Raw genomic sequence first — 27245 nt, 5'->3', positions numbered from 1 at the left:
TGAATATACTCTCTGTTCCCTTCTCTCTTTCTTTTCCTTCTGGTATGCCCATTATTCTTACATTGCTCTTTCTGATGGAGTCAGAAAGTTCTTGTAGAGTTCTTCCATTTCTTTTAAGTCTCGAGTCTCTTTCTTCTTCCATTTGTGTTATTTCCAGATTTCTGTCTTTGATGTCACTGATTCTTTCCTCCATCTGGTCAACTCTACTACCTAAGCTAACTATTTCATTCTTCATTTCTTTTATTGAGTTCTTAATCTCCAGAAATTCTATTTGGTTCTTTTTTAAAATTTCAATGTCTTTGGTAAAATGTTCATTTTGTTCTTTGATTGTGTTTCTGAGTTCATTAAACTGCCTGTCTGTGTTTTTTTGCATCTTGTTGAGTTTTTTAAGAACTGCAATCTTGAATTCTCTGTCATTTAAGTCACATATTTCCATATCTTTAAGTTCCTTTTCTGGAGACTTTTCATTTTCTTTCTGAGCTGTCTTGTTGCCTTGGTTATTCATGGCAATTGATGATTTATTATTTTTCTTCTTAGACATCTACAGGAGTGGGTTCTGCAACAGGTTGCTAGAAAGAGGTCTTTCTTTTGTTTTCCAGTAGGTGTTGGTAGAATGTTTGATTTTCTCTCTGAGTACAGCCTTTTATTCTCTTTCACACTGTAATGTTATGTTTTCTCTGCACTATTCCGGCTTCTCACACAATGGGGGTATTTCCTGGAAGGTGGGCTTCTCCTCTGTGAACAGTTCATCCGTGTCATATGGCACTGCCTTCGTGGGGGGATGTGGAAAGCTTCTGAAGTTCCAAAGCTCTTCCTGCACCAGATTCAGAGCCCGTGTGTTTCAGCAGCTCTGTTTACTCCTTTAGGTGATTTCAGTAGTGCGCCTCTTAGTCTTGCCTGTCTGCTCCGCAGGGAGTCCTTTGTGGAGCTACAGTTGTTCAATTTGTTGCCCAGGGGAGATTTCAAGAGGCTCACCTCACGCCACCATTTTTATGACATCACTTCCCAAAACTTAAGTTCTTAATCCATCAGGAATTTTATTTGTATAAGCTGTGAGATAGAAATCAAATTTGATTTTTTTCTATATGTGTAACAAAATTTTCAGACCTCTATTTATCAAAACCCTTTCTTTCCTCAAATGTTCTACCATATGGTCTTTGTCATAAATAAGAGTTACACACATATGCCATATATATATACGTATATATGACCTTGTTTCTGGGCTCTCAATTCTGATCCATTCACCAATTTGTCTAAAACAGCACCAATAGTATACTATCTTAATCGAAATAGCTTTATTAAATGTCATTATATATAATATGGCCGGCTTTTCTTATTCTTCTAATTGTTATCAGTATTGGCTATTTTGATACTTTCCGTGTAAATATTAGAATCAATATTAATTGAATATTTGAAGTTACATTGAATTATAGATCAATTTGAAAGGAATCAGTACTGTTATGGTACTGTGTTCCAATCCATAAATGTGAGATTATCTCTCCACCTATATTTGCTCTTTAATCCCCTTTAACAAGTTTTTATAATTTGTGAAAGGGAGAGGGAGAGAGAGAGAAAGAGAGAGAGAGAGAGAGAGACCATATTCACATAAATTTTATTACAGTATATTGTTACAATTGTTCTATTTTATTATTAGTTATTGTTTATCTCTTACTGTGCTTAATTTATAAATGAAACTTTATCATAAGTATTTATGCATAGGAAAAACATAGCATACATAAGGTTTGATACTATCCACAGTTTCAGGCATTCTCTGGGGATCTTGGAATGTATCCCTGCAGATAAGGGAAGAATAGCCTACCATATTTTTTTTTATCCATTTATCAGTTGACAGGAATTTGTGTTGCTTCCACTTGGGGCTATAATAAATAATGCTGTTATGAACATTTCTTTGCAAGTTTTTGCAAGAACATATATTTCTATGGCTCTTGGATGGTCAACTGATTTATGACAAAGGTGCTAAGGCAATTCAATTGAGAGAGAATAGCTTCACAGCAAAATGATACTAGAACAATTGGATATCTATATACAAAAAAATAAACCTCAGTATAGCACACCCTGTATAAAATATTAACTGAAAACAGATCATAAATCTAAAGATACAACCTAAAACTACAAAATGCTTGAAAGAAAACATAATCTTTATGACCTTGGATTAGGCAAATGATTTCTTAGATATAATGCCAAAAGCATGATTCTCTGTCTTAGTCAATTTGGGTTGCCATAACAAAATACTACAGACTAGGTAGCTTATAAACAACAGAATTTATTTTTCACAGTTCTGGAGGCTGAAAGCCCAAGATCAGGGTGCCAGCATGGTCACGTGAGGACCCTCCTCCATGTTTCAGAAGCCTTATTGTATCTTCAAATAGTGGAAGGGGCTAGGCAGCTCTGTGGGGTCTCTTTTATAAGAGACCCATTAATGAGGGCTCTATCCTCATGACCTAAGCACCTTCCAAAGATCCCACTTCCTAATGCCATTACACAGGGCATTAGGATTCCAATATAGGAATTTTGGGAGAACACCAACATTCAGACCATAACATAGTCTATATACAAAAAAGGGAATGATAAGGGAATTAAAATGTTACATTGCAAATAAAATCAACTAAACACATAAGAAGACAGTAAGTAATGCAAGAAAAGAGGACCAAAACTGCTATAAGGCATAAAGAAAACAAATAGCAAAATGGCAAAAGTAAATCCTGCCTTATCAGTAATTAAATTAAACGTAAATGGATTAAACTCTCCAATCAAAAAACAGAGACTGGCAGAATGGATTAAAAAAACATGATCCAACCATAAGCTGTCTACAAGAGATTCATTCACTTTAAATCCAAAACACAAACAGGTTGAAAACGAAAGAATGCAAAATATATTCAATGGATACGGGAACCAAAACAGAACAGGAGTGGCTATTAAATAGACTTTAAATCAAAAAGGTTACAAGAAACAAAGAAGGACATTATATATTAATAAAAGTTTCAATAAGCAAGAAGATATAATAGTTATAAACATTTATACACTTAATAGTGGGCCACCAAATTATATGAAGCAAAAGTTGGAGACTTCAGTACCCCACACTCAATAATGGGTAGAACAGGGCTGGCCTGGTGGCTCAGGCAGTTCGAGCTCTGTGTTCCTGACAGTGAGGGCTGCTGGTTCAATTCCCACATGGGCCAGTAGGCTCTCAACCACAAGGTTGCCAGTTCAATTCCTCGAGTCCCACAAGGGATGGTGGGCTGCGCTTCCTGCAACCAGCAACAGCAACTGGACCTGGAGCTGAGCTGCGCCCTCCACAACTAAGGCTGAAAGGACAACAACTTGACTTGGAAAAAGAGTCCTGGGGGTGCACACTGTTCCCCAGTGGAGTCCTGTTCCCCTTCTCCAATAAAATCTTTAAAAAATATATATTAATGGATAGAACAACCAGATAGAATGTAAGCAAGAAACTAGAGGACTTGAACAACATAATAAATCAATTAGATCTAACAGATATATACAGAACACTCTATCCAACAACAAAGTATACATTCTTCTTAAGTGCACATGGGACATTCTCCAGGATAGACCATATGTTAGGCCAAAAATTAAGTGTCAATAGGTTTTTAAAACATAAATTTAATACAAAATATCTTCTCGAGGTGGCCGATTAGCTCAGTTGGTTAGAGTGCAGTGCTGGTAGCACCAAGGTTGCTGGTTCAATCCCGCATGGGCCACTGTGAGCTGCGCCATCCTTAAAATAATAATAATAATAATAATAATAATAATAATAATAATAAAAAACAACTTCTCTAACTACAATGGAATAAAGGTAGAAATCAGTAACAGAAGTAAAACAGGAAAGTTCACAAATTTATAGAAATTATACGACACTCATAAACAACTAATAAATTAAAGAAGAAATCACAAGAGAAATTAGGAAATAAAATGCAAATCAAAACTACAATGATATACTTCCTCACACCCATTAGGATGTCTATTATAAAAAAAATAAAACTGGAAAAGAAGTATTGGTGAAATATAGAGAAACTGCAAACCTTGTGCACTGTTACTGAGAATGGAAAATGGTACAGTCACAGTGGAGTACAGTATGGTGGGTCCTCAAAAAATTAAAAATAGAATTACCATATGATTCAGCAATTCTGGTTCTAGGTATATGTCCAAAGAACTGAAATCAGGGTCTCAAAGAGATATCTGTACACCTATGTTCATAACATTATTATTCACAATTGCTAAAACATGGAAGTAACCCAAGTGTTTATTGACAGATGAATGAATAAGCGAAATGTGGTATATACATACAATGGACTGTTATTCAGCCTTAACAGGAAGAAAATTCTGACATATGCTACAACATGGATGAACCTTGAGGGCATTATGCTAAGTCAAAGAAGCCAGTCATAAAAAGACAAATACAGTACTGTATGATTCCACTTATATGAGATCCTTAGAGTAGTCAGTATCACAGAGAAAGAAAGTAGAACGGCAGTTGTCAGAGACTGGGAGAAAGAGGGATTAGGACTTAGTGTTTCATGGATATGTAGAAGTTTTGTAAGATGAAAAGAGTTCTGGAGATGGATGGTGGTGATGGCTGTACAATGATATGGATGTAGTTAATATTACTGAACTGCACACTTAAAAATGGTTAAGATAGTAAATTTTATGTTATGTGTATTTTACCACAATAAATAAAATGGAAAAAAGGGATGTAAAACTTTAAAACCAAATATTATAGGAAGATATTTTATAACTTTGAGGTAGGAGAGATTTCTTAAAATATAAAAAGTACAAACCATAAAGGAAAATATTAAATTGACTACTTTTAAATGTAAAACTTCTGTTTATTGAAATATACCATCAAGAGAGCAAAGTCATATCACAAAGTGACAAAAGATATATGTAAGATAAATGGCCAACAAAGGACTTGTATCAAAATATTTAAGAGTTGTAAAAAAAAAAAAGAAAAAGATAACCTAATAAAACACTGGCAAAGGGCAAACAGGCACAGATTAGGAAATATGAATGACTAATAAATCCATGGAAATATTCTCATACCTCACTAGTAATTAGTAAAATGCAGAGTTAAACCACAATGAGATATCATTTCACACCTATTATATTACTAAGTGTAGGTGAGGATATGAAATAAACAAAATACTTTGTGGAAAAATGCATACTCTAGATTCCATTTATATTAGGTTCCTAAAAATATAAAACTAAATAGTATACTATATATACTGTTTTATATATATCTACATATTATATATACATAAATATACACATATATACATATATATACATATTATATATAAATATATATATTACAAGTTATCAGGAAATGAGAAACACCAAATTTATGAAAGTGTTTCTCTTTGGAGAGGGATTAAGGAGAGGTAGCCATTAAAGAGGGGCACACAAACAGTGTCAAACTATTGATAAAATATATTTCTTCATCTGGGGAGGGGAGATATAGGTGCTCACTACTCTTTTTAAAACTCAACTCTGTATTTTATTCATTCTTTTGTATACAGGTTTTCTTTATAAGATTTTTTTTATGTAAAAGAGGAAGAGCCTTCAAATTAAAAAATATCCCAAATAATGACTTAAAGTAATTAATTTCCCTGATGATCACTTTCCTGATCATTACAGGTTCTACTTACAGTCTAGTCACTGGTTCTAAAGATAATAAAAGCTGCAGGGTTTGAAATAGAGCAAAGCAATAATCCAGGAGACAGCTAACAAGGTATAAGTAGGTACAAAGTATAAAAAATACATATCTATAGGAAAAATGTGTTTGAAAATGATGTAGGGAAGGCAAATTAAATTAGAAAATGGGGAAGGAAAGAGTAGGGAAGTACATGTATGACCCATTAGAAATTTTATTTTGTTTCCAGAGGAATAGACATATAGAAAATGAGGCAAGTAAAAAGTTACAAATAGTCTCATTTCATGAAAATATCCGATGGGAAAAGAAAGATCAGGAGGTAACTATACTATGTTTAACATTGTTTTTACATTTTTCCAAAGATATACAAATGGCCAACAGGTACATGAAAAGATGATGCTCAACCTCACTAGTCATCAGGGAAATGCAAATTAAACCACAATGAGATACCACCTCACGCCTGTTAAAATGGCCATCATCAAAAAGATATGAGATAACAAGTGCTGGTGTGGATATGTGCACTGTTAGTGGGAATCTAAATTGGCACAGCCACTACAGAAAACAATATGGAGGTTCCTCAAAATATAAAAAATAGAACTAGTTAAAAACATGATCCAGCAATTTCACTTCTGGGAATATATCCAAAAGAAATGAAAATACTAACTCAAAAAGATATCTGCACCCGTATGTTCCTGGCAGCATTATTTATAATAGTCAAGCTATGGAAACAAGTTAACCTAAGTATTTGTTGATAGATGAATGGATAAAGAAGTTGTCATACAGACACACAACACACACACACACACACACACACACATACAGCGGAATATTATTCCGCCATAGAAAACTAGGAAATCCTACCATTTGGGACAACATGGATGGACCGTGAAGGCATTCTGCTAGGTGAAATAAGTCAGACAGAGAAAGACAAATACTGTATAATCTCACCTTTATGTGCAATCTAACCAACCAACAAAACTACCTAATTCATAGAAAAAGAGATCAGATTTGTGGTTATCAGAGGTAAAGGGTGGGAGGAGGGGGGAATTGGAGGAAGGTGGTTAAAAGATACAAACTTCCAGTTATAAGAGAAATAAGTACTAGGGATGTGATTGATGTACAACATGATGACTATATTGAACACTGTTGTATGACACATAGCAAAGTTAAGAGAGTAGATCCTAAGAGTTCTCATCACAAGGATAGTGATTTTTCTTTTCTTCTTATTTTATCTATACGAGATGATGGATGTTAACTAAGCCTATGTGGAAGTCATCACGATATATGCAAATCAAAGCATCATACTGTACAGCATCATACTGTACCTTAAACTTATACAGTCATGTATGTCTATTTCTCAACAAAACTAGGAAAAAAAGAAAAAAAAGTTTTACTCTTTCCTCAAAAACCAAAAACAGAAACCTAAAAATTAATTTTCTATAAATGCCTTTTCAACAAATAGACACAATACACTATGAAGCTAAGATAGTTTTTTTTTTTTTAAGGGCAGTGAAAGCTAACATTTTAGCAAATACTATTTTTCCAAAGCAATATTGCACTGACAGTTTCTGTTACACTGTAGAAAACTCAAATTCCTATGTGGTATCCCAAGTTTTGAAGCAATGTAATTAACAAGAACGAATAAACAAAAAAGGGTATACTTCTGTTTTGTTTCTGGTAGTATTTCAGCTCTTTAAGCCCAACAGTGAAAGACTGCTTTCTGGGCTACTGCTTCTGATATTCATCTGTTCCCTTTATTTTTCACACTAGCACATTCTTTGCCTTCTTTTCTAGTCCCAGGCAATCAATTTTATAGAGCCTTGCTTTATTATACCAGCTGAAGCCTAGATAGCAGGCTTGTTGTGGTACCTTTGGGCACACTATTTTAGTTCCTTGCCTCAGTATATGGACTAGGGAAGCAAACAACCCTAAATGTAAATCCTAGGTCTGTAACTTATACATTAGGGAACCTTTTGCAAGTTACTTAAGCTCTCTCTCATATTCCTTATATATTAAAATAAGGATAACAATGCCGACCTTTGAGGAATTGACTTTTAAATGCTTGAATTTAGTCAAACTTCTAGTTCAGTGTAGATTTTAGGTACAGGTGGTGGGATTCTCAGTCCTACTCACAGACCTGCTTCCCAGTTGTATCTCTGGGTATGAGACTCGAATACCACCCCCAACTCTGAGTGTCAGCAGAGATGCTTTTCCGCTTTCTAGCTTCCATGGTCCTTGTAGCACCTAACAGGTCTCTGACCACTCAGATAATATTAATACTAATACCTGTTATATGGTCTTACAGGGGCTTTATCCGAATTTTAGGTCTCCTGTACAAATTTTACAAATATCTTTTTGTCCTTTTCTTGGAAATCACTATATATTCTAATTCTAGATAGTCTACCTTTGCCCTCCGCCCTTTGCTTTATAACTTGTCTGAAAAATATTTATTTAGGTAGATGATAAGGTTAGTCTTTCACAAGCTATCACTTGAATTTTTTCTCATCAGAGACCTCTGGTTTCTATGAAGGCCTGTCCTCTCTATTCCCCTCAACCATGCCCCATTATCTTATAAAACATTCCATATTCTATAGCATCATGCTATACAAAATAAATTAGACAACAACCCTACATTCTAATCTTAGTCCTCTAACTTACTAAATATGTGGCTTTAGCCAAGTTATTTAACCTACTGAAGCTTCAGTTTTTTTCATTTGCAAAATAGGGAACATGTCCTGCCAATTTAAGAGGCTAAAGATCAAATGCAATAATGCAGGTGAATGTGACTTGAAAACTGTAGTTCATACAATGCAGAAGGTATTATCTATTCAACAAAGAGGCAGTATAGTATAGTGGTAAAAACAAAAGAATCTAAAGTCAAAGGCCAGAGTTTGGAATCCCAGCTCTATCATTTACCTTTTAATAGTAAAATGACGAATCTAGTACCTACCACATTGACATTAGCTCAGTGATGTTAACTATTATTGTTATTAAATGCCTACTGTGTGTTAGGCATTCTACTAACTGCTGGTAATAAAATGGAATCAAGACTGACATGGCTAACACTTAGCCAAAAAACTCTATCTCCTACTCAATATGCTGTATTTCCTAAGTCATTTATGTCATATATACTTTACAGCAAAAAAAAAAAAAAATCTGAGTAGTAAAGCATTTTCATAGAGCATCAAGATAAGATACCACAATTCCACTATTTCTTTACTGTCAAAATTTCCAGTGAACAAATAATGACTCTAGTATTTCTTTTCCTAATTCATCACTTGCATTGAAACTCTCTTGATGACTTCTGGTAAACTGTCTGGGATATGTTTCTATCAAATAAAAATAATCTAAGATAATGTTTCTGAAAGTAACAGCCAAAGACCACCTGCTTCTCAATTACCTAAAATGTTAATTTTAAGGGGGGCAGATTCCTGGACCCCATTTCAGACCTACTGATTCAAAAGCTCTGGCTGGAAGATGTGGGAATCTGCATCCTAATTAGTTCCCAATGTGATTTTTACCTAAATCCCATTTGAGAACCACATTCCCAAGAGAGAAAAACCCTTCACTACACAAGAAATCTGTAACCAAAGGAAGTACTGAAGAATGATGATCCAAAGCTTCATGGAGGAGAAAAATTTTAATCCTCAGAATAAATTTTCACATGCCTATCTCTTCACATGGTAGAGTCAACAAGGCATGGAAATCAAGACCAAAATTGATTTGAACATACACATCTTAACTGCGAGCGTTTAAGAAATTATTATTCTAGAGGCCAAGGGGAGAGGTGGAAATGGGACACTATGAAAAAGCTTACCCATATTTCGGCAGAAGCAAAGAAAACAGTGTTATCGCAATAGTCACACCTACTAAAATGGGGTTTTGGTGATCTCAGAAAATGGCACCACTTTCTCTTAAACTCAGACAACTAAAGACAGACCTCCCTGCTCCAACTCTCCAGATCTACCACAAACCTTGGATAAGCTCTCAAATGTAAACCATTTCTACTGGGAGTTAATTGGTCCTGTGACTAATCAGAGGCAAGGAGAAATGTGGCCTTTTGATAAAAGTAAATTGAAATAACCAATTAAAATTAAATTTGTGCCTCTTGGTCTGATGGACAGTTAGAGGTGAGATCCCACTGAGACATGGAAGAGAATCAAGGTGCTCTGGACTCACAGTCAGCATAAACTTTCCAAATAATAATTCAAAGCTAATGAAAAATATTTCTCTATCGACCAAGCCACAGTGGCCTGCGACCTGCTCTGTCTCAGAGTAATAAAATGCCCTAAAAGGCTTTATTTAGTTCCTAAGATGGTAGTGAGCTTAGCACTGTGACTGGAAGAACTTGGGAGCTCAAGGGGGAAATAGACGCCCAACCTGCCCATACTAATCGTCCAGAACCAAGTGTGGAGCAGCAGAGCAGGCGGGGCCGCGATTTCTCCTGCATCACTGCACTCTCCTTCTCCGCCTGCGTGAGCGCCGCCCACCCACTCGCGGCGTGAACCCACTGGGCCTGGCCTCTCCTTCCCCCGCCCCTCGTCCTGGTGCTGAATCATGAGCCCAATATCTCCAGAAGGTAAAATCAAAGAACAATGCCACCCATATTGCTGGCCTGAATGGGGTACCAGGTCGGGGTGGGGCAGAAGGCTGGAAACCACAACTTTGCTTCCCTTCTTCCCAAATTCCCCAGCCAATCCCCAAATTAAAACCAGCACTGCAGCACTGGAGGACTCCCACACGGGCGCCCCTTCTCCGGGTTTGCTCAGGTCTGCAACGCTGCCACCCGGCCGGCGTGCTCCGCCTCATTGTTCCAGAGCCTCCCGCCCCGCCGGGAGCTCGCCGCTCCGGGGGAAGCGGGGGTTGGGATCCCCGACCCCTCGTCCCTCTCGGCTGAGTAACAACAGCCCTCTGCCCAACCTCATCGCCTTCCTGCCAACCTATCGATCGCAAAAGCAGACCAGCGAGTCCTCCGGAGGAGAGCGGCGGGTGCTGTCCAAATGCTGGGAGGAGTGCGGGGTGCGGGGAGGCGCCCGGAGGCTCCGGCCTGCGCGAAGGGCAGCCCTCGCCCACAGCGCGATTCCGGGTACGCGGGGAGCACTCGGCCGGACAGGGAGCCGCTCGGCGTGGCTGTCCCCAGCCCCGGACGCGGGCGCCGACCAGCCTTTGGCCCGCCTCGTCTCCAGAAGCAGAGTAGAGGGCCAGTCCCCGTACTGGCTGCAGAAGTCCCCGTATACTTACTCACCCCAACTGTTTCTGTCCCTGCAGTTCTTGGCCATGGTGGTCCAGGGACTGGGGGCGGTGAGGCGCTGTCACTGCGCTCGCTCTTCTTCCGGGCCCTGGTTGCAGGCGGTGGGAGGCTCTGTGCCGGCCTGGGCGCCGTCCGCTCAGACTCTGAAGATGTTGCTGTGGCGCTGGTGGGAAGGCGTGGGGAGGAGAAGGGAGGAGAAAACGGATGGACCAAGCTCAGCATCACAAGCCTAAGTCCACACAAATCCCAGCGTCACACCCTCCCTGTCTCGGCCCACCCCTAGAGCGTGAAGACAGTGACTGAGGATGCACTGCAACATGTCACTGGGACACACACACAAATAAACAGCACCCCTACCCCCCCAACACACACACACTCAAGGAATTTAGCAGCATTATCTAGTCACAGAAATACAGAAACCAATATACTGCGTTATTCTGGATGTTCAAATACCTGTTTCCTAGAGCAGTTACCTGTTAGAACAAACATGCTGGCATCATTTACATAGCTAAAGAATTAAAACAATATGCCTTTATATATCAGGCACCATTCCTCCTCCCCCATTTTAAAAGCAAGGTCATGTTGGTAAAGAGGGTATCACAAGTTTTTGTACCTGTGGACCGTATAGGCCTTTTAAAATTAGGTAGCAAAATTAGATCAAGAAGATCAAGATAAATTAAAGCTGAAGATTCATCATAATCTGTAACTAAATGTCTAGTTGGCAAAATTTCCCACTAGATTTGTAGAGGTAAAGTCTGGAGTTATGTTGGCAAATATTGAAGTAAAGTCATACTACATAGTCTGGGTGAGCCTTGGAAGCCACAAAGATTGCAGACAATTTTGAAAGGAAAGCAAAAAGCAATAAATACTTTTTAAAAATATTCTCAGTCTCTCCCTTTTCACTGGTTTCTTTCTTCTCTGCCTACAAACCTAGTTTTCAATATCCTAGAAACATTGTCCCTTCGTGCTACTTCACCCTCAAGATACCACCATCTCATTCCTCACCTCCTCATAGTTGTCTCCTACATTTGGTTGTTGCCCAAACTCTACAGATCAGTTCTGCCTAGGAGATTCCTGCTGGCCTCTTAAGTACCAGGTCCTTAGTCTCGGCTTATTCATCATCATAAACAACTCTTCACTCTGTGTTCTCTCAATATAATTTACTATGGTGTCTTTAGACAAGACTCCATGCTGATGATTCCCAAATATGTACTCTAGTCTTACATATAGAGAGACACAATAGAGAGAATCATCATAACAGACCTAATTTATAACTGCCTGAGGTCATCTTTGTTTTCCTACTGACACTTCAAAATCAACATGTCACAAACCAAACTCTCTTACCTGCCAAATCTTATGCATTCCATATTTCTGTTAATGGTTCTAGCAATCTCGGAACTGTGAATACTGTCTACATTATAGTTTTAAAGGGGGCTGTATTCATTAGAATTTCACTCCGCTAATACTTATGAATCAACAGAGGAGGATAGAAATTATCTTACCCCTGTACCTACAAATTAATTCATAGAACATAACACAAGTGTGTTGTGTTATTCTTGTATTTCTTTACTATAATTCTCAGCTCACATTCCAGACTGATAATCCCTTTAAGTGAATCTCATTTAAAGAAAAAAGAGTATAGTCGATTTTATAAAAACAAATGTGCACAAAAACAATATATAAGGATTATTTATTGTAGAATGTTTTGTAATTGCAAAATGCTAGAAACAACCTAAATACAGTGGTACCTCGGTTTTTGAACGTTTCCATTGACGAACATTTTGGTTTATGAACGCCATAAACCTGGAAGTAAATGCTTCAGTTTTCGAACATGACTCAGAAGTTGAACATGTCACACAACTTCCGTTGAGTGCAAGATCTTAAGGCCTAGCTGTCAGCTGTTTTTGAACATTTCAGAACTTGTGGATTACGTTTGAAAACCGAAGTACCACTATATCCATATACAGGAGAGTGGCTGAATATACTATAAAACATCTACCCAATGGAATACTAGGCAGCTGTAAAAAAATACAGAAAAGCTTTATAAATTGATATAACTGATTTCCAGAATACATTGCTAAATGGAGAAAAAACCCAAAGTGCAAATACTTTTCCTTCCTGTAAGAAAACAAAAGGATATGAAAAAAATAAATATATCTGCTCATCTGTGCAAGAGAAATACAGGAAGGATAAACTAGAAACTAGAAAAGGATGTTTTAAAATTAATTATAAAATCAATTCTGCACAACTGAATATACTAAAAGTCACTAAATTATGCTATTTAATTTGATGAATTATATGGATGTGAATTATATCTCAATAAGGCTGTTTTTAAAAAGTCAAGGTCATGTTTATTTTAAATCAGAAAAAAGGAAGAAGATATCCCTCCATTTGTACTTTAGCATTCTAGTTCCTTTCTCTTCCTGGCCCCTCGGGGATGTTGCTCCATAAATTATTATCATTCTATATCCTCAATTATTTTTTCTTCCATTGATTTCTTCACCACGCTCATTTCCCCCCATCATAGGAAAAGGACTCTTTCAATCAGTAGTTTCTCAATAGCTGATGCTCCATCTTACTCCTTCCCTTTACAGCTAGCAATCTTGAAAAAGTATTTCTATCAGAATGCTTTTGGTTATAACTCATAATGGCTTGAACGAAAAGGATATTTACTGTTACATGACAAATTTTTTTTGAAGATAGGTTGGTTCTGTGGTGGCTAATTCATCAGCTCAATATTACTTAGCATTTAATTTGGCTGCTATAAAAAATTACAGTGGCGTAAGACAGATATTTATTTCTCTCGCATGAAATAATCTGAGCATCAACCATCCAGGGCTGATATGGTGGCTTCAAAAGAGCAAGGAATCCAAGCTGTTTATACTTTCTTCCACCCTTAACTTGGGACTTCCATTGTATAATCCAAGATGGCTGCTTGGGCAGTCACATCCATATTCCAGCCAGATGGAAGAGAAAAAGTGCACATATCTATTCTAAGAGTATAATCCAGAAGTTGCATGTATCACCTCTTCTCAAATATTATTGACCAGTACAAGTTCCACCTACTTGAGAAATATACCATGTATCCATTTAAATTTTAGGGGGTCTAATATTAAAGAAAGAAGGGAAATGGATTTTAGAGAATACCAGCAGACTTTGTCACAAAAACCAAGGTTGCACTCTACCATCCTCAGTATGTTGGCTTATTTTCTAATGAGGGCTCGTCTCATGTTTCCAAGATTGCATCTGCCATTCCAGTCATCAGCGGCAAATGGTCATGTGTACAGACAGAAAAATGCATATCAGTGTCTTGTGTACCTTGTTAAAAGTGAGGAAAACCTTCCTAGAAGTCCTGCAGCAGATTTTCCCTCATGTGTCATTGTCCAAAATTATCTAAGCCTAAACCATTCCTTTAACAAGAGGAATAAGGCTAGGCCAATCAAGATTTATCCCTTAAACGGAAACAACCAAAATGTCCTTCGATAGATGAATGGATAAAGAAGTTGTGGTAAATATACACAACGGAATACTATTGAGCGGTAAGAAAAGATGAAATAGGACCACTTGTGACAACATGGATGGATCTTGAGATTATAATGCTAAGCGAAATAAGTCAGACAGAAAAAGTAAAGAACCATATGATTTCACTGATATGTGGTATATAAAACTGAAAACAACAAAAGAACAAGACAAACAAATGAAGAAACAAAAACTCAGACATAGACAATAGTTTAGGGGTTACTAAAGGGTAAGGGGGGGGCAGAGGCTCTAGAAGAGGGTAAGCAGGTTCTAATATATGGTGATGGAAAGAGAACTGACTCTGGGTGGTGAACACACAATGTCAGATACAGATAATGTATTACAGAATTGTACACCTGAAATGTACGTAACTTTACTAACAATTGTCACCCCAATAAACTTTAATTAAAAAAAGATCCCTTAGGATAAGGGAGTGTCTCAGTCTCCTTCCATGGTCATGGCCACTCAGAAAAGGTTAGCAAAATTGTGGTTCTGATAGTAAGGGTAAAAGAGAGGATAGTGTTTGAGTACAAGGCCCAAGGTGATAACCATAGCTCCCATTTCCCACTTTCCCTCCACTAGTATCTCATTTGGTGGGGTGACTCAAACTTTACTCCTATAGGATTCAAGTTCTTAATGGTCTTATTTTTGCTGGGTTGCTGCAGTTTCCAATTGTCCAGTAATACTGGGTATGTGAATACAAAGAGGTACCCTAGTGCATACCTCATTTCCAGACATAGTCCTTTTTGTTCTCTTTCTGGAACAACAACCAATTTACCCTTGGTAATTAGATAGAATCACTTCAACCAGTATAATAACCCTCTCTCTAACTGTTCGCTCAGTGATCTTAAGACCTCATATCAGCCAGGTGGTAGTTTTTGCTTCCCATTTAATGGAACTGTGATTATGTTATTTGGAAAAAATATCTGTGCCTTAGGCACTAGGGCCTTCAGACCTACCAAGCTTAATGTTTTAAAGACAAAATTGTAGAGACAAAGTTGTAGAGACAAAAATTCTTCAAGTGAGTTATTAGGAATAATAGAAAAGCAATGCCTGCCTCCATGCCCTGGTTCCTAGGTCCATGCATTCTGAATATGGGGTAAATGGCAACATATATTGGCTACTAGGTCAAGTCCTATATCATATCCTCACAAGGGTTATCTCACAGACAGCACCACAACTGATCCCTCAGCAGACCTTTCCTCCGTTCTATCAAACTAGCTGCTTCTAAATGATGGATTTGAGGTAAGACCAGTTAATTCCATGAGCATGACTCCATTGCCATACTTCCCTCAGAGTAAAACGAGTTCCTTGCTGAAATTTAATGTTGTTTGTGATATATGGTACTGTAATAAGGTATTCTATAAGTCCATGAATTGTGGTACTAGTAGAACTTTTCAGGCAGGGAAGGTAAATCTATACCTGGAATATGAATCTATTCCTATGAAGACAACTGGCTCTTTCCTCCATCATGGAAGGGATCTAGTGTAATTAAACTGCCACCAGGTGGTTGACTAGTCTATCTAAGGAATAATAGCATACTGAAGTCTCTGCAATGGCCTTTGTTATAATTAGGTTAAACACTCATACTGGCAGTAACTGTATTATCCTTGGCAAATGGAAGTCCATGCTGTTGGTTCCACATTTAGCCTCCATTCGTATTCTCACAGGGCTCCATTGAACTAGTACCACAGTGACTAGGTAGGGGCTGACATCTATAGGACAGACAGTCTTATAGACCTGATTTTTGCGATAGATGCCCTCTTGCGGACAGTTACGTGGTTCACAAATATTTTCACTTTCTGGGCCAATTTTGAAACTACTGGTTGTACCGTTACCACTGACTTCCTTATCTCAGATCTTCTTTCCAAGTTATTGGTCAAACTATTACCCATAAATCAGTATAGATCCATACCTCAGGCCATCTCTCCTTCCTAATAAAGAGAACAAGCAGATGTTCTATTCAAAGTTATGCCCACTGGGAGAATTGCTCTTCATCACTATTTTTCAAGACCACCTCATTACAAAGTGGGGCTATAAGTCAGTGGCTGTATGGTTCCAGTTGGTGCTAGTATATCATGCAGCCCATTAATAAACCAGGTCTATCTTTTTTTTTCCTCTGCTAAATGATCATGAGCCCATAGGGATGGGTCAGAAAAACAAAAGGTGGCAAAGAAGTAAGGACAAGTACAATGGAAGTTTGTCCATGTAATTTACTTGGGTCTTCCTTCTAAATCAGCTCAGGCCACCCAGTATATACCTTTTCATCAGACAATGGAATTCTGCAGCCCATGTTCAATGTTCAATATAATATTTAGTAAATTAGATAACATCCAGTTTCTAAAGAGCAGTTCACAGTCCATAGTCACTTAATTATCCCATGGTCAGGTGTTTATCGCTGGCCTGGTAGCAAGCCAAGAGTTGCCTTTCAAATGGAAAACATTTGTCAACAGATGAGGGCATGTTCTTATTCCAAAACTCTAGGTCTCTGCTCTGGGGTTTTCCTATTGGGCAGGCAAAAAAACTCCATATAGTATCCTTATTTACCGTCGGGTCCGCTGTATCCTAAAGCCTACCAGTAGAGTTTGAGCAATCACCTGGACATTTTATAGGGTATTCTGTCTTTCCAAGTCACATGAAAAACTTCAGTCATCTAGGTTACTGACAGTTAACGTGGTAAATGAGTCAGAGAGAAGCAAACGCAGTATGGTGTCTCCAAAATCCAAACAGACTAACTAAACACTGTGCAACTTCCTCTGAGATGAGTGATGCCAGGTAGAGCACCATAACTCCACTGGACTGTTAGAAATTTCACTGAAGTGCATGTCTCTGAACTGAGTTTATTTCCTATTCTCTGATAATTAGGGTCTTCGTACAATATCATTAAGCTAATAGACTAACGCGATGTTCTACCGGATATCAAGGAAACCAGGGTCCCTCTGGAATGATGCCATATCAGAAGTGTGGAAACAGCCCTGAGCTAAGACAGTGACAGTGTTGTCCTGGTGACATGAAAGCAAACTGCTTCTGATTATTTCTGTTGATGGGAATTGAAGAAAAAGCTACATTTTAGGTTTCAAATCAATAGCTACAATTAGGTTCCAAGGGATGGGTTGATTTTTCTCTAGTAAAGATTCCACATGTGGAGCTACAATGATTGACATAAACATCTGATTAAATTTTTAATAATCCATAGACATTTTCTAAAATTAATTTGGCATAAGCCAAACAGATTAGTTAAAAGAGAAAGACATATCTATTAGATCTTTTATGGTGGCACTAATTTCTGTAATTCCCCACTGATAGAGTTTAATTTTCATTTTCTACTTTGGCAAAGGGGAGGGATTAGCTGGGGAGGTTTCTCTCGGCCCTTCCATACATTATATCCCTTACACCATGTAAAACTAAAGTAGGGATTCTACTACTTGCTATTAGCCATTCCCACATACATTTTGGGACTGGGAAAATAACCCCACATAGGTCTTCAGACCCACCACTATGAAATGGACCTGTATCAAGACTACGCTTGACTTTCTTAAATCTCAACTCTGATCACTGGAATTTTGGTAGTATTTTGAGATTGCAAGGGTTAGTATTCAAGGCCAGTATTTATTAACTTCTAGAAGGTGTGAAAATTCCCCATTCCTCAGTTTATAATCACCCTGGTAAAAGGTCACAAGTCCTTCTGTCTCAGAGAAGATTCACTATACCTGGCTGCACTGCAGGATCCTTCCTCAAAAGAACCTGGCCTCTCTGTCAATTGAGAGACTCCAGGTTTGTGAACTGGCTTTAGTATAGGACAGGGGTGTCCAAACTGCGGCCCGTGGGCCAACTGCGGCCCGCAATCCATTTTTAATTGGCCCGCAGCAAATTCCAAAAATATATTTAGTTTACTTAAACCAGGTGAGGCAATATGTACTTCACCTCGAGTGAGTGGCCAAGCTGTTTGTATATTTTACCACATATGGCCCTTGGTAAAAAACGTTGAAAAAAGTTTGGACACCCCTGGTATAGGACTTAGGTAATATGTCTTTGTGGGGACAGAGCCAGGAGAGCAGTTTTCAGGCTCTCAGCCTCCCATGGAAACGTGCTGGCTCAGGTAGTAGATGGCCATCAGCTGTGACTAGTTGGCCATCAGCTGTAACCAGTTAGCCATTAGTCACTAATATAACTGCTGTGGCTATACTAGGCGGTTGGTTGGATGGCAGAGAAGTGGACGGCAGATTGCAGATTGTGTGGCTCCTGCTTCCTGTGTCTCCAACCCAGCCACCAGCGAGAAAGAGTGGCATGAACCTCCCCATCCATGGCTCCATTGGTATTTCTTTTGGCTTCACCATATCCTGTGTTCTTGTGCAGGGAGTGGGATCAGAGTCCCTGCATGATAGTCTTGAATCTCCATTACAGTGACTTCAGTTAGATTTCTGCTCATGAGACCTAAAATTTTCTTCTTATATATGTCAAGTAGCACTTAAGTAGGCTGCTGGTTTCATTCATTCTTCAGGACTTGGTGATCACAGGCTACCACCAAAGATCCAGGTAGTCAAACACCCTGATTATCACCTCCTCCTGAGGGTTATCATGGTACTTGGGTTGAACGTGTCTTTGAGTTAAGAATCTCCCACCTGGCCTCTACCAGAATCCCAACATTACAACTGAAACCGTGGATCCCGGTTTCATTCATGGATCACGGATTCATCCTTTTCAACCGAGAACAGCCACCGAAGAATTTTTCAAACGTATTTGTGGCTTTCTACTCAATGCCTTGATGAAAGCAAATTTTATGGGCTCTCTGTCATGCATTAGGGTCACCTGCTTTCTCTGCCCCTAGGTCCCAGAGGTCCTGCCACATGGCTTGACCCCACAGTGGACGGTGTCCTACCAACCAGTTTTGGTGTTTCCACATAGGGAGCCACAACATTAGGCCCTAGAACACCGCCCAGCTGTCAGTACAAATAACTAGGGGTCCAGGCTCGTGGATGATTATCAAACACACAGCCTGTAGCTCAGCCCACTGGCTACTCTGGCCCGTCCCAGGATCAAACCAAATGGTGTCTGTTTTGGGCTGCACACCAATAGCCATCCAAACAGCTGCAGCTCCCCAGCTAGAGCCATCAGTACACCGGGCATCTTCAGGTACTCAGGGCTGTCCTTCTCTGTAGGGCAAGGGCTCCAAGTCCTCCTTCCTAGGCAGAGCACTTGGCTCAGCCTGGGCTACAAGCTCCACAGGCCCTAGGACCTGTTGTAGCTCTGTGCTCAAAGGGCTTGAACTAAGGGTGCTACGTTGCTCCAACTAGGCACCCCACTTGGCAAGGGTGGTGGTCTGTGCCACCCGTTTTTGGTCCCTGGGTCCATGTACGGACCCACCCCTGGACGGGATAGGTTGTTCGAACCAACAACCTTGCCGTTCCTGTGATGGCTTCTGTGGCCACTAGGGCTGCGTACATAGCAGCCGTTTCTCTATCAGAGAGTAGCAGACTCCTGCTCCTTTCCACAATTGGGACCAAAATCCCACTGGCGACCGGAGACGCTCCTGCCGTTGCCAGAGGCCCCAACCGTACCCCTCTTGGGTTATGTGAACATCAAGCTTAAATGGGTGACCAGGGTCTACTACTTGCAGAGCCTGTGCCTGCTGCACTGCCCGTTTTGTGGCAACAAAGGCTTGCTGTATAGCCTCTGTCCAATCCCGGACGAGCCCCCAGGAGGACATGTGGCCCCCACACATTGTGTGGTACCTGGTAGCCGCTGTTTGCAGGAGTTGGACCCCCGAGGAAGGGTGGGAGAACATTGATGGCTCTAAGGCCAGCGTGGAGAGGGCCCTGCAGGTTCTAGCTGAGTGGTTGCCGGAGGAGGTGAAGGGTACAGCGGCCGTGTGGGCTGGATGTTCCTCGCCATGTTGCATCGTAGCACGGGAGATGTGCTTAATGAAATAGCCCAGGTGCCGGACAAGCAGCCCCTGGGGGAGGCACTGGAATCTGGGGACCACCAGTTAGAAGAGATTCTCACCGCGTTGCATCATAACTCGGAAGATTCGCTTGCTGGTATTCCAGGTGTGGGACCAGGTGTCCCCGTGGGAGGCACTGGAAGCTCGGGTTCGCCTGTCAGAGGAGGAGCCCCACAGTGGAGACTCTGAGGCAGAAAAGCAGATGGCGGATTGCGCATCATGTAGATCCTGCTTCCTGTGTCTCGCCCGGCTGCCAGTGAGACTGGGGTGCAAGAAGACCCCTTGTTGGGTACTGGCGGATGTTTGCTCCCTGTGTCTCCAACCCAGCCGCCAGCGAGAATATAGTGGTATGACTCCCCTATCTATGGCTCCGTGGGTGTTCCTTTTTGGCCTCACCATATCCTGCGTTCTTATGTGGGAAGCAGGACTAGAGTCCCTGCGTGACATTCTTCTAGGGATGGTATGGATAGAGCATGACTAAGCAAGGTGTACATAATAGAGCAAGTCTAACATTCCCATCTCCCTGAATCTTCAGTCTTTCATTTACGGTATGCTAGGGAAGTTCTGGCATCTCAGCATCTAGACTACCAGCTTCAAGTAACCAATTTAGAAGTACTACCAGCTGCTCAAGTTAACAAGTCAAATCTGAATCACAGGTAAATATTTGGCAAGATCCCTTCAGTGTATAAGCTCGCTCCTCCAAAAACAGGTCTTGCCCTTTTCCATCAGAGCTAGGCTGAAATCTTAACTCTTGTTCAAAGTTCTTAGCCTAATCTATATCTGCCTAAATGCCCCCAGTTCATGTAGCAGGGTCCCAGCCCTTCTCCACCAATGTTCTTACCTTAGCATAACAGATCTAGGTCTCACATTTAATTGACATTGCAACTCTGCAGCCTTTACCATTAGGCCTAGGTTTGTTCCATATCTGCATTGCAGCTACAAAAGATGATAGGTTTCTTCCAAGATGTCAAGGAAGCTTTTTGATTTTCTACTCATGCCTTACGTATAGAATTAAAGGCTCCCTATTTGTCTTTTTTGCCATATATTCTCACAGAGGCAGTCAGAGAAATAACACAATTTTAGTAATCATTACTGTCAAAGCAGTTAAGTGCTAGAAATTGATCTTCCAATGCTGTGTTCTCGAGCAGCATTCCATCACAGGCCATCACTGATAGTTACTTGAGTAATTGTGATGACACTCCATGCTATGGCATACCATCGTTCCATTTTCTGTGGCAAGTAGTTTGTTTATACAGGTAATCAATCATCATGTATGTGAGTCACACCATCCCAGAAAGCGAAGGTTTCTTTCCTGAGGCTACTTCCAATTCATCTAACTATCAATCAGGGTTCTGGCAAGAAAGAGGTAGCACAGAAAGAGAATCTAATGAAGGGACTTTGTAAAAATGAGGACATGGTTAAAGGAACCAACAAGGGCTAGGGAAGCACCCTGAGACTAGCAACAGTGGGAAGCTATTATCATCCTTGCCCTAAAGGTTAGGTAAGAACGAAGAGCTTGTTAGAATCCTGCAAGAGCTGTTACAGCTGTAGGACACAGTACTAAAGTTTCTCAGAACACTAGCCTATATATAAGGTATAAGCAAACTTTAGACACCTCTTCTGAATATTATACTCATTATGTTATGTAGAAATTGATAATGAACATAAGATTATTTGAAATTTTCTTAGTTATTGAATTTGCAGACACAGGACCAATTTACGAGTTGAATAGAGGAACCTTGATACCAATTCTCATATAAATCTTAAAACTACCATGGGGATCAGGGTAATGGAAATAGCATTTTAACATATCAGGCAAGTAATTCAAGCTGGATGAAAAAGCAATGTGCACTGCCTTCCTCAACTCTTCTTTTTAAAACTCCCATTGTAATGACCTGATACTGATTCTAAATGATATACATGTTCTACAGCTATCCAGAACAAAATAGAATTCTCCTTTCCGTACTTTGAGAATACGATTTTTGCCTCAACAGACAACTGGCCCTAATTAGTAAGAGAAAGAATAGTTTAACTATTTGAAAATTCAAATCATAATTACAGCCTATGTCTTCCAACATTTAATTGATTTATATTTAACAAAACTGTAGAGCAGTCAACTCAATCATATAGTTACATTTTGCAACTAATTTATGTTGGAAAAGTCATCAGATTATACGAGTTCTGACAATTAAGTTTGCGAACCCATCCTAGAAAAAGTGCTACATACCTCATTGCTGAAAATCACTATGGTCACCTTCGAAGTACTCCCCTTGGGAAGCTATGCACTGACGCCAGCACCTAGTCCACCCTTCAAAGCAGTTTTGGAACTCTTTTTCTGGAATGGCCATCAGAGCTGTCCTAGTATTACCTTTGATGTCCTGAATGTCATCAAAATGTCTTCTTTTCAATATTTACTTTATCTTCAGGTAAAGAAAGAAGTCATTGGGGGCCAGATCAGGTGAGTAGGGAGGGTGTTCCAATACAGTTATTTACTGGCTAAAAACTCCCTCACAGACAGTGTAGTGTGAGCTGGTGCATTGTCGTGATGCAAGAGCCATTAATTGTTGGTGCAAAGTTCAGGTCATCTAACTTTTTCACACAGTCTTTTCAGCCTTCCAAATAGTAAACTTGGCTAACTGTCTATGTGGTGCAAATTCATAAAGAATAATCCCTTTGATATCAAAGAAGGTTAGCAATAGTGTTGCAACAAGTTCACGAACTTAATTGTCAGAACTTCGTATTGCTTAAACCTCTATGTTCCATAGACTAAAATTATTGTCTTCATGTTCTGTTCTTTCACACTTGACAGTTTTAATTAGCAATTCTGTCTTGGATAGTAAATTGTGACTCTTACCTACACAGAAGTTAAACATTTTTATGTCCCTTGTTTTTTAAAATTTAGCCTTGGCTAAAGTTAAAACCAGAAGCCACAGATTACAATTAGCATTTTACTAAAGAAGGGAAAAATGCTACAAAGCATAGAACAAACCATTATAGGTTGTTATATAGATTAGAGTAAAAGCTTGAATTTGCATGTCAGATGTTATGAAGACACTAAGAAAATAAGATGGGATGAAGGGCCATATGAAGCCATATTTAGTCTTATTCCAAACCTTGTCATTATAAAATTGAGTAGTTTGTAAGGAACTCTCCTTTTAGCTACAATTTTTTAAATTATTATTATGTAGACTTCACCTATGTGCTTAACTGTTTAGGATATAAAATTAAATTTATACACTGTATGTTTATTTTATGGAAATTGAATTAGAATTTCTTTACCAACCATGTAATATTTAACCACTAGCTATGACTTCACCGATCTTGTTAAAATTAACTCAACCACTAAATATTTAAAAATCCTTAAGATTCTTTTGGAGTTAGTATAAAGCAAATGCTTTCCCCTTTGCATCAACTGTGGTACAAGTAAAATAATGATTATAGCAGACACAGTTTTTAACCATCACGCAGAATTTTGACTTTTTCCATGCTATCTGCCTCTGAGTTCATGGTCAAAGTATATGGATTTGCCATTACTGGCAACATAAAATATCTGCACTCCAGGGTCTTGTTGAAGCCTATGACCTCACTTTTTTATTACTTAATTCATATCAAACATTGCATTTCAAGAATAACACGCTTCAAGGATTATCAGAAGGACATTTATCCTTGTTCCCAACTGGGAATTCAAAGTTTCCACTTTATGAAAGCTCGTAAGGTAAATTTTTCTAAAGTCTTAGAATCAGGGCAAAAAATGTGTGTCTCTCTTGATCAACTGGTTCATTGTGATCTCCAAAACACTATAAAACCCTCTATTTTGGTTAATTTGTTACATTGTTCTGGTATCCTATTTTCCCTCTCCATAACATCATATCTATTTCCTAATTTACTTATTTCTGTCTTGTGTTATAGTATGTATTTTTTGTATGATGCCCCCAATTCTCTGTGGAATAATGGAAGCATAAATAAGGAAGAATAAATATATTTCAGACTAGAGAAAAGATCAATGCTTATAGGGTCACAGGAAAAAAAAAATCTATGACAGTAAACAAGTACTAGGATACCAATAGAACATTTGAAACGATTTTGAGTCATTGAAGCCAAAAGTATGTGCCCACCCAAACAAGTGCCAAGAAGCTTTGAAAGAAGGAACTGTTCTTCAACAATTTTTTCAATGCAGCGAACACATAGGCTTTGTCCACAGAGCATGTAAGTCTGAGCTTACTTATGTTCCCTAAATAAGTGCCCTTTGTGCATGGAACACAAGAAAATACATGTATTCCCTGTCCTGCTAAGGTGTGAATTTAATTCCTACATTATACAATTGATTATAATGATCAACAACAGGAGCATATTGCCCCCCAAAACAGAATTGAATTGGATATTCAAAGCCATAAGCTAACATCTGCAGCTTGCTCTTTTGTGATTTTTTCGGTCACAAATGCATTGGCTGAGTGTTATGTGGCTTTTCTGTTCAAAACCCCTCCTGGGTTCTAGAAAGACCTTTGCCAGTATACCTAAATCGGGCAACTTTATTTCTACCTTCAAAACAAGACTGGCACTGAAACTGCAAACCAGCTTGTGAAATATCAACCACCTTACTTCCCTGAACTTGTTGGACAGTCTGTGTTTTGTGAAGTATTTTAAAACCTCTTATATTTTGATAACCCTCTTTTATAATCCCGTAAAATGCTTTATAAACACTTTGTTGGGTGTCAGATGCAATGCCTCGTCCTCTTGAAGCTGCAGACAAGGATATCAAGATATTGCCAAATACGATGTCTTGTCCCGGATAATACACGGAAGAAGTGGTAGAACCAGAACCAGGTTGTGGTCCCTGACTTTGTTTTAGCTTCTGCAGAACTCCCGATCCAATGACAGGGGCGTATAATACTCCCTTTAGAGAGGGTATCAGGAGACACTGCGTGTGACACACAGGAAGAACGTCCATTGAGACCTCCTAGGAATTCAAGGAACTGGCTCGGGAAACTCAGTGGAAGCCAGGTTGCGCAGGTGTGCAGTGCAGCCTTCAACTGGTACCACTGCGAAAGGTTTGCCAAACAGGAAGGTGCAGTAGGGTGTGCCGCGCTTTCGCTAACCTGGCATGCCCCCGTCTCCTGCCTGGCGCCCCGCTGCCAGGTACCTTCTGGCCCGGTGCCCTCAACGTACCTTTCCCGAGTTGAACCGGGAGGGCTGCGTTCCCAGCCGCCTCGTGCCCACTCTTTCCCCTTACCCGTCACCGAGTTTACCTGACGAACCCGGGGCGGTTTAGCGGCGGCCCGTCGGCTCACACAGGCCCAGGGGCGTCCCTCAGCTCTGCGACAGGGGAGTAACGCCTGGGCCCTGAAAAGACGCGCTGGGCCAGCGGGGGCGCGGGGGCCCGGCCGGGCGGGTGTCGTGTCGCGACCAGGCCTCAGGGCGGCACTCTGGGCCCGCGGCCGGCGCGCTCGGGCTGGCGGCTGGGCGCCGACCCACGCTGGCCGGGAACGTGTCTCCGGGTGACGCAGCCCCGGGTGGGGAACGTGGTGCGGCGGCGGCGGCGGCGACCGTACGCGCCTCCACCGCCAGCTAGAGGGCGGGTGGTGCGGCGGGCGGCGGCGGCACGAGGCTTGGGGCGGGCGGGCGCTGGAAAGCAGGACGCAGGCGCCGGCGAGGAAGTAGGTCCCGGGCGCGGCGCTCAACAAAGAGAGGGGCCGCCCCCCTCAGGTACCGCGCCGGCCCTGGGACCAGGCAGGCGGGGAGGCCGGGACTGGCAGCTTGCAGGCGGCGGGGAGGGGGGAACGGCCGCGGCCAAATCGCGGCTGCGGGGCGCCGGGGACCTTTCCCGGCCGCGTGTCCTGCGGCCCCCAGCGGGGCGGAAGGGAAGGGGCTGGGCCACTCGGGGTCGTAGCCCGCGGCGCCGACCCGCCTTGGCTTGTCCCTCGTGCAGGCGGAGCTGCGGGCGGAGGCTCCATGTTGGGAAGCGGCGCCGTCCGTCCTCGTTAGCGGGAACAGGGCGCCGCGGGCAGGACCGGCGGGGGCCGGGTGCTGAGCGAAGATGGAGGCCCCGCTGCGGCCTGCCGCGGACATCCTGAGGCGGAACCCGCAGCAGGACTACGAGCTCGTGCAGAGGGTCGGCAGCGGCACCTACGGCGACGTCTATAAGGTGAGGCAGACCGAGCCCCGGCTGGCGCTCGGCCATCGGGCCGCTTTCCGGCCGAGGACGAGGCGGGGGGAGGATGCTTTTATTGTTTGCATCTTGGGGATCCGGCGGCCGGGACCCCTTTCACTGCGTTCATGGCTTGCTCAAATCGCTACCAAGAAGCAGAACTAAACATACGTTTGCAAACCACTGTTGTACTGTTTTGGTGGTCGAAAGGCGTTTTTAACGCTTCTTTATGGTGTCGAAGGGAGTTCGAATCTGCTTGTGGGGTTGCACTTGAGGAGGATTTCGTCTTAGCCTGGAGAAGTCCTTCGTGGAAGAGAGCAGACAGGAAAGAATATTGACATACCGACGTCTGCATTTAAAAACAACTAAAATGGATGAGCTTGACTTTAAAAGTCCTACGAAAACCCTGTCTCTCAATGGTAACTGTACGCAGTCTAATACTGGATCACAGTGATCTGTGCACAAACGTTATCCTGTGCAGAAAGATGCTTTTCCTGGCAGAAGTCTTATCATTTGTATCCGGTCAGTGGTGTTTTGTTTTGTTGTTTTGTGTTTTTCTGCTTTAGCAGTTCCTCTCTGGGATTTATGGCATCCCATGCTCGAGAGTGCATGAGAGCTGCTGTGTTTTTAATTGTGGCCTTTTGCATTATTTGAGACCCATGGTGAGGGTGAGTTTCACTTAGTTTGGGACTTAGGAAAAAAA

The 27245-nt window shown here is 40.9% G+C and overlaps 2 protein-coding genes across 7 annotated transcripts in view; one reads left to right on the top strand and one right to left on the bottom strand.

Annotated features, from left to right (window-relative positions):
* Positions 1 to 25909, bottom strand: part of ATL1 (atlastin GTPase 1) — a 72693-nt gene extending 46784 nt beyond the window's left edge. Inside the window, exons 1-2 of one of the 3 annotated variants that reach the window (XM_081050056.1) lie at positions 25644 to 25909; positions 10932 to 11100 (exon numbers count right to left, since the gene is read on the bottom strand). In XM_081050056.1, the coding sequence (XP_080906182.1) occupies positions 10932 to 10965 (34 nt within the window). In that variant the 5' untranslated portion in view covers positions 10966 to 11100; positions 25644 to 25909. Of the gene's footprint in view, positions 1 to 10931; positions 11199 to 25643 lie in introns of those variants that run through there. The other 2 variants (XM_081050055.1, XM_081050057.1) reach the window with 2 other exon arrangements.
* Positions 25823 to 27245, top strand: part of MAP4K5 (mitogen-activated protein kinase kinase kinase kinase 5) — a 91023-nt gene continuing 89600 nt past the window's right edge. For 2 of the 4 annotated variants that reach the window (XM_081050051.1, XM_081050054.1), the window contains exons 1-2: positions 25910 to 26100; positions 26324 to 26539. In XM_081050051.1, the coding sequence (XP_080906177.1) occupies positions 26432 to 26539 (108 nt within the window). In that variant the 5' untranslated portion in view covers positions 25910 to 26100; positions 26324 to 26431. Of the gene's footprint in view, positions 26101 to 26323; positions 26540 to 27245 lie in introns of all 4 variants that reach the window. The other 2 variants (XM_081050052.1, XM_081050053.1) reach the window with 2 other exon arrangements.

Source organism: Rhinolophus hipposideros, assembly GCF_964194185.1.
Source record: "Rhinolophus hipposideros genome assembly, chromosome: 5".
Lineage (NCBI taxonomy): Eukaryota > Metazoa > Chordata > Mammalia > Chiroptera > Rhinolophidae > Rhinolophus > Rhinolophus hipposideros.
The sequence above is the reverse complement of the archived record's forward strand: the minus strand, read 5'-3'. Positions and strand labels throughout refer to the sequence as shown.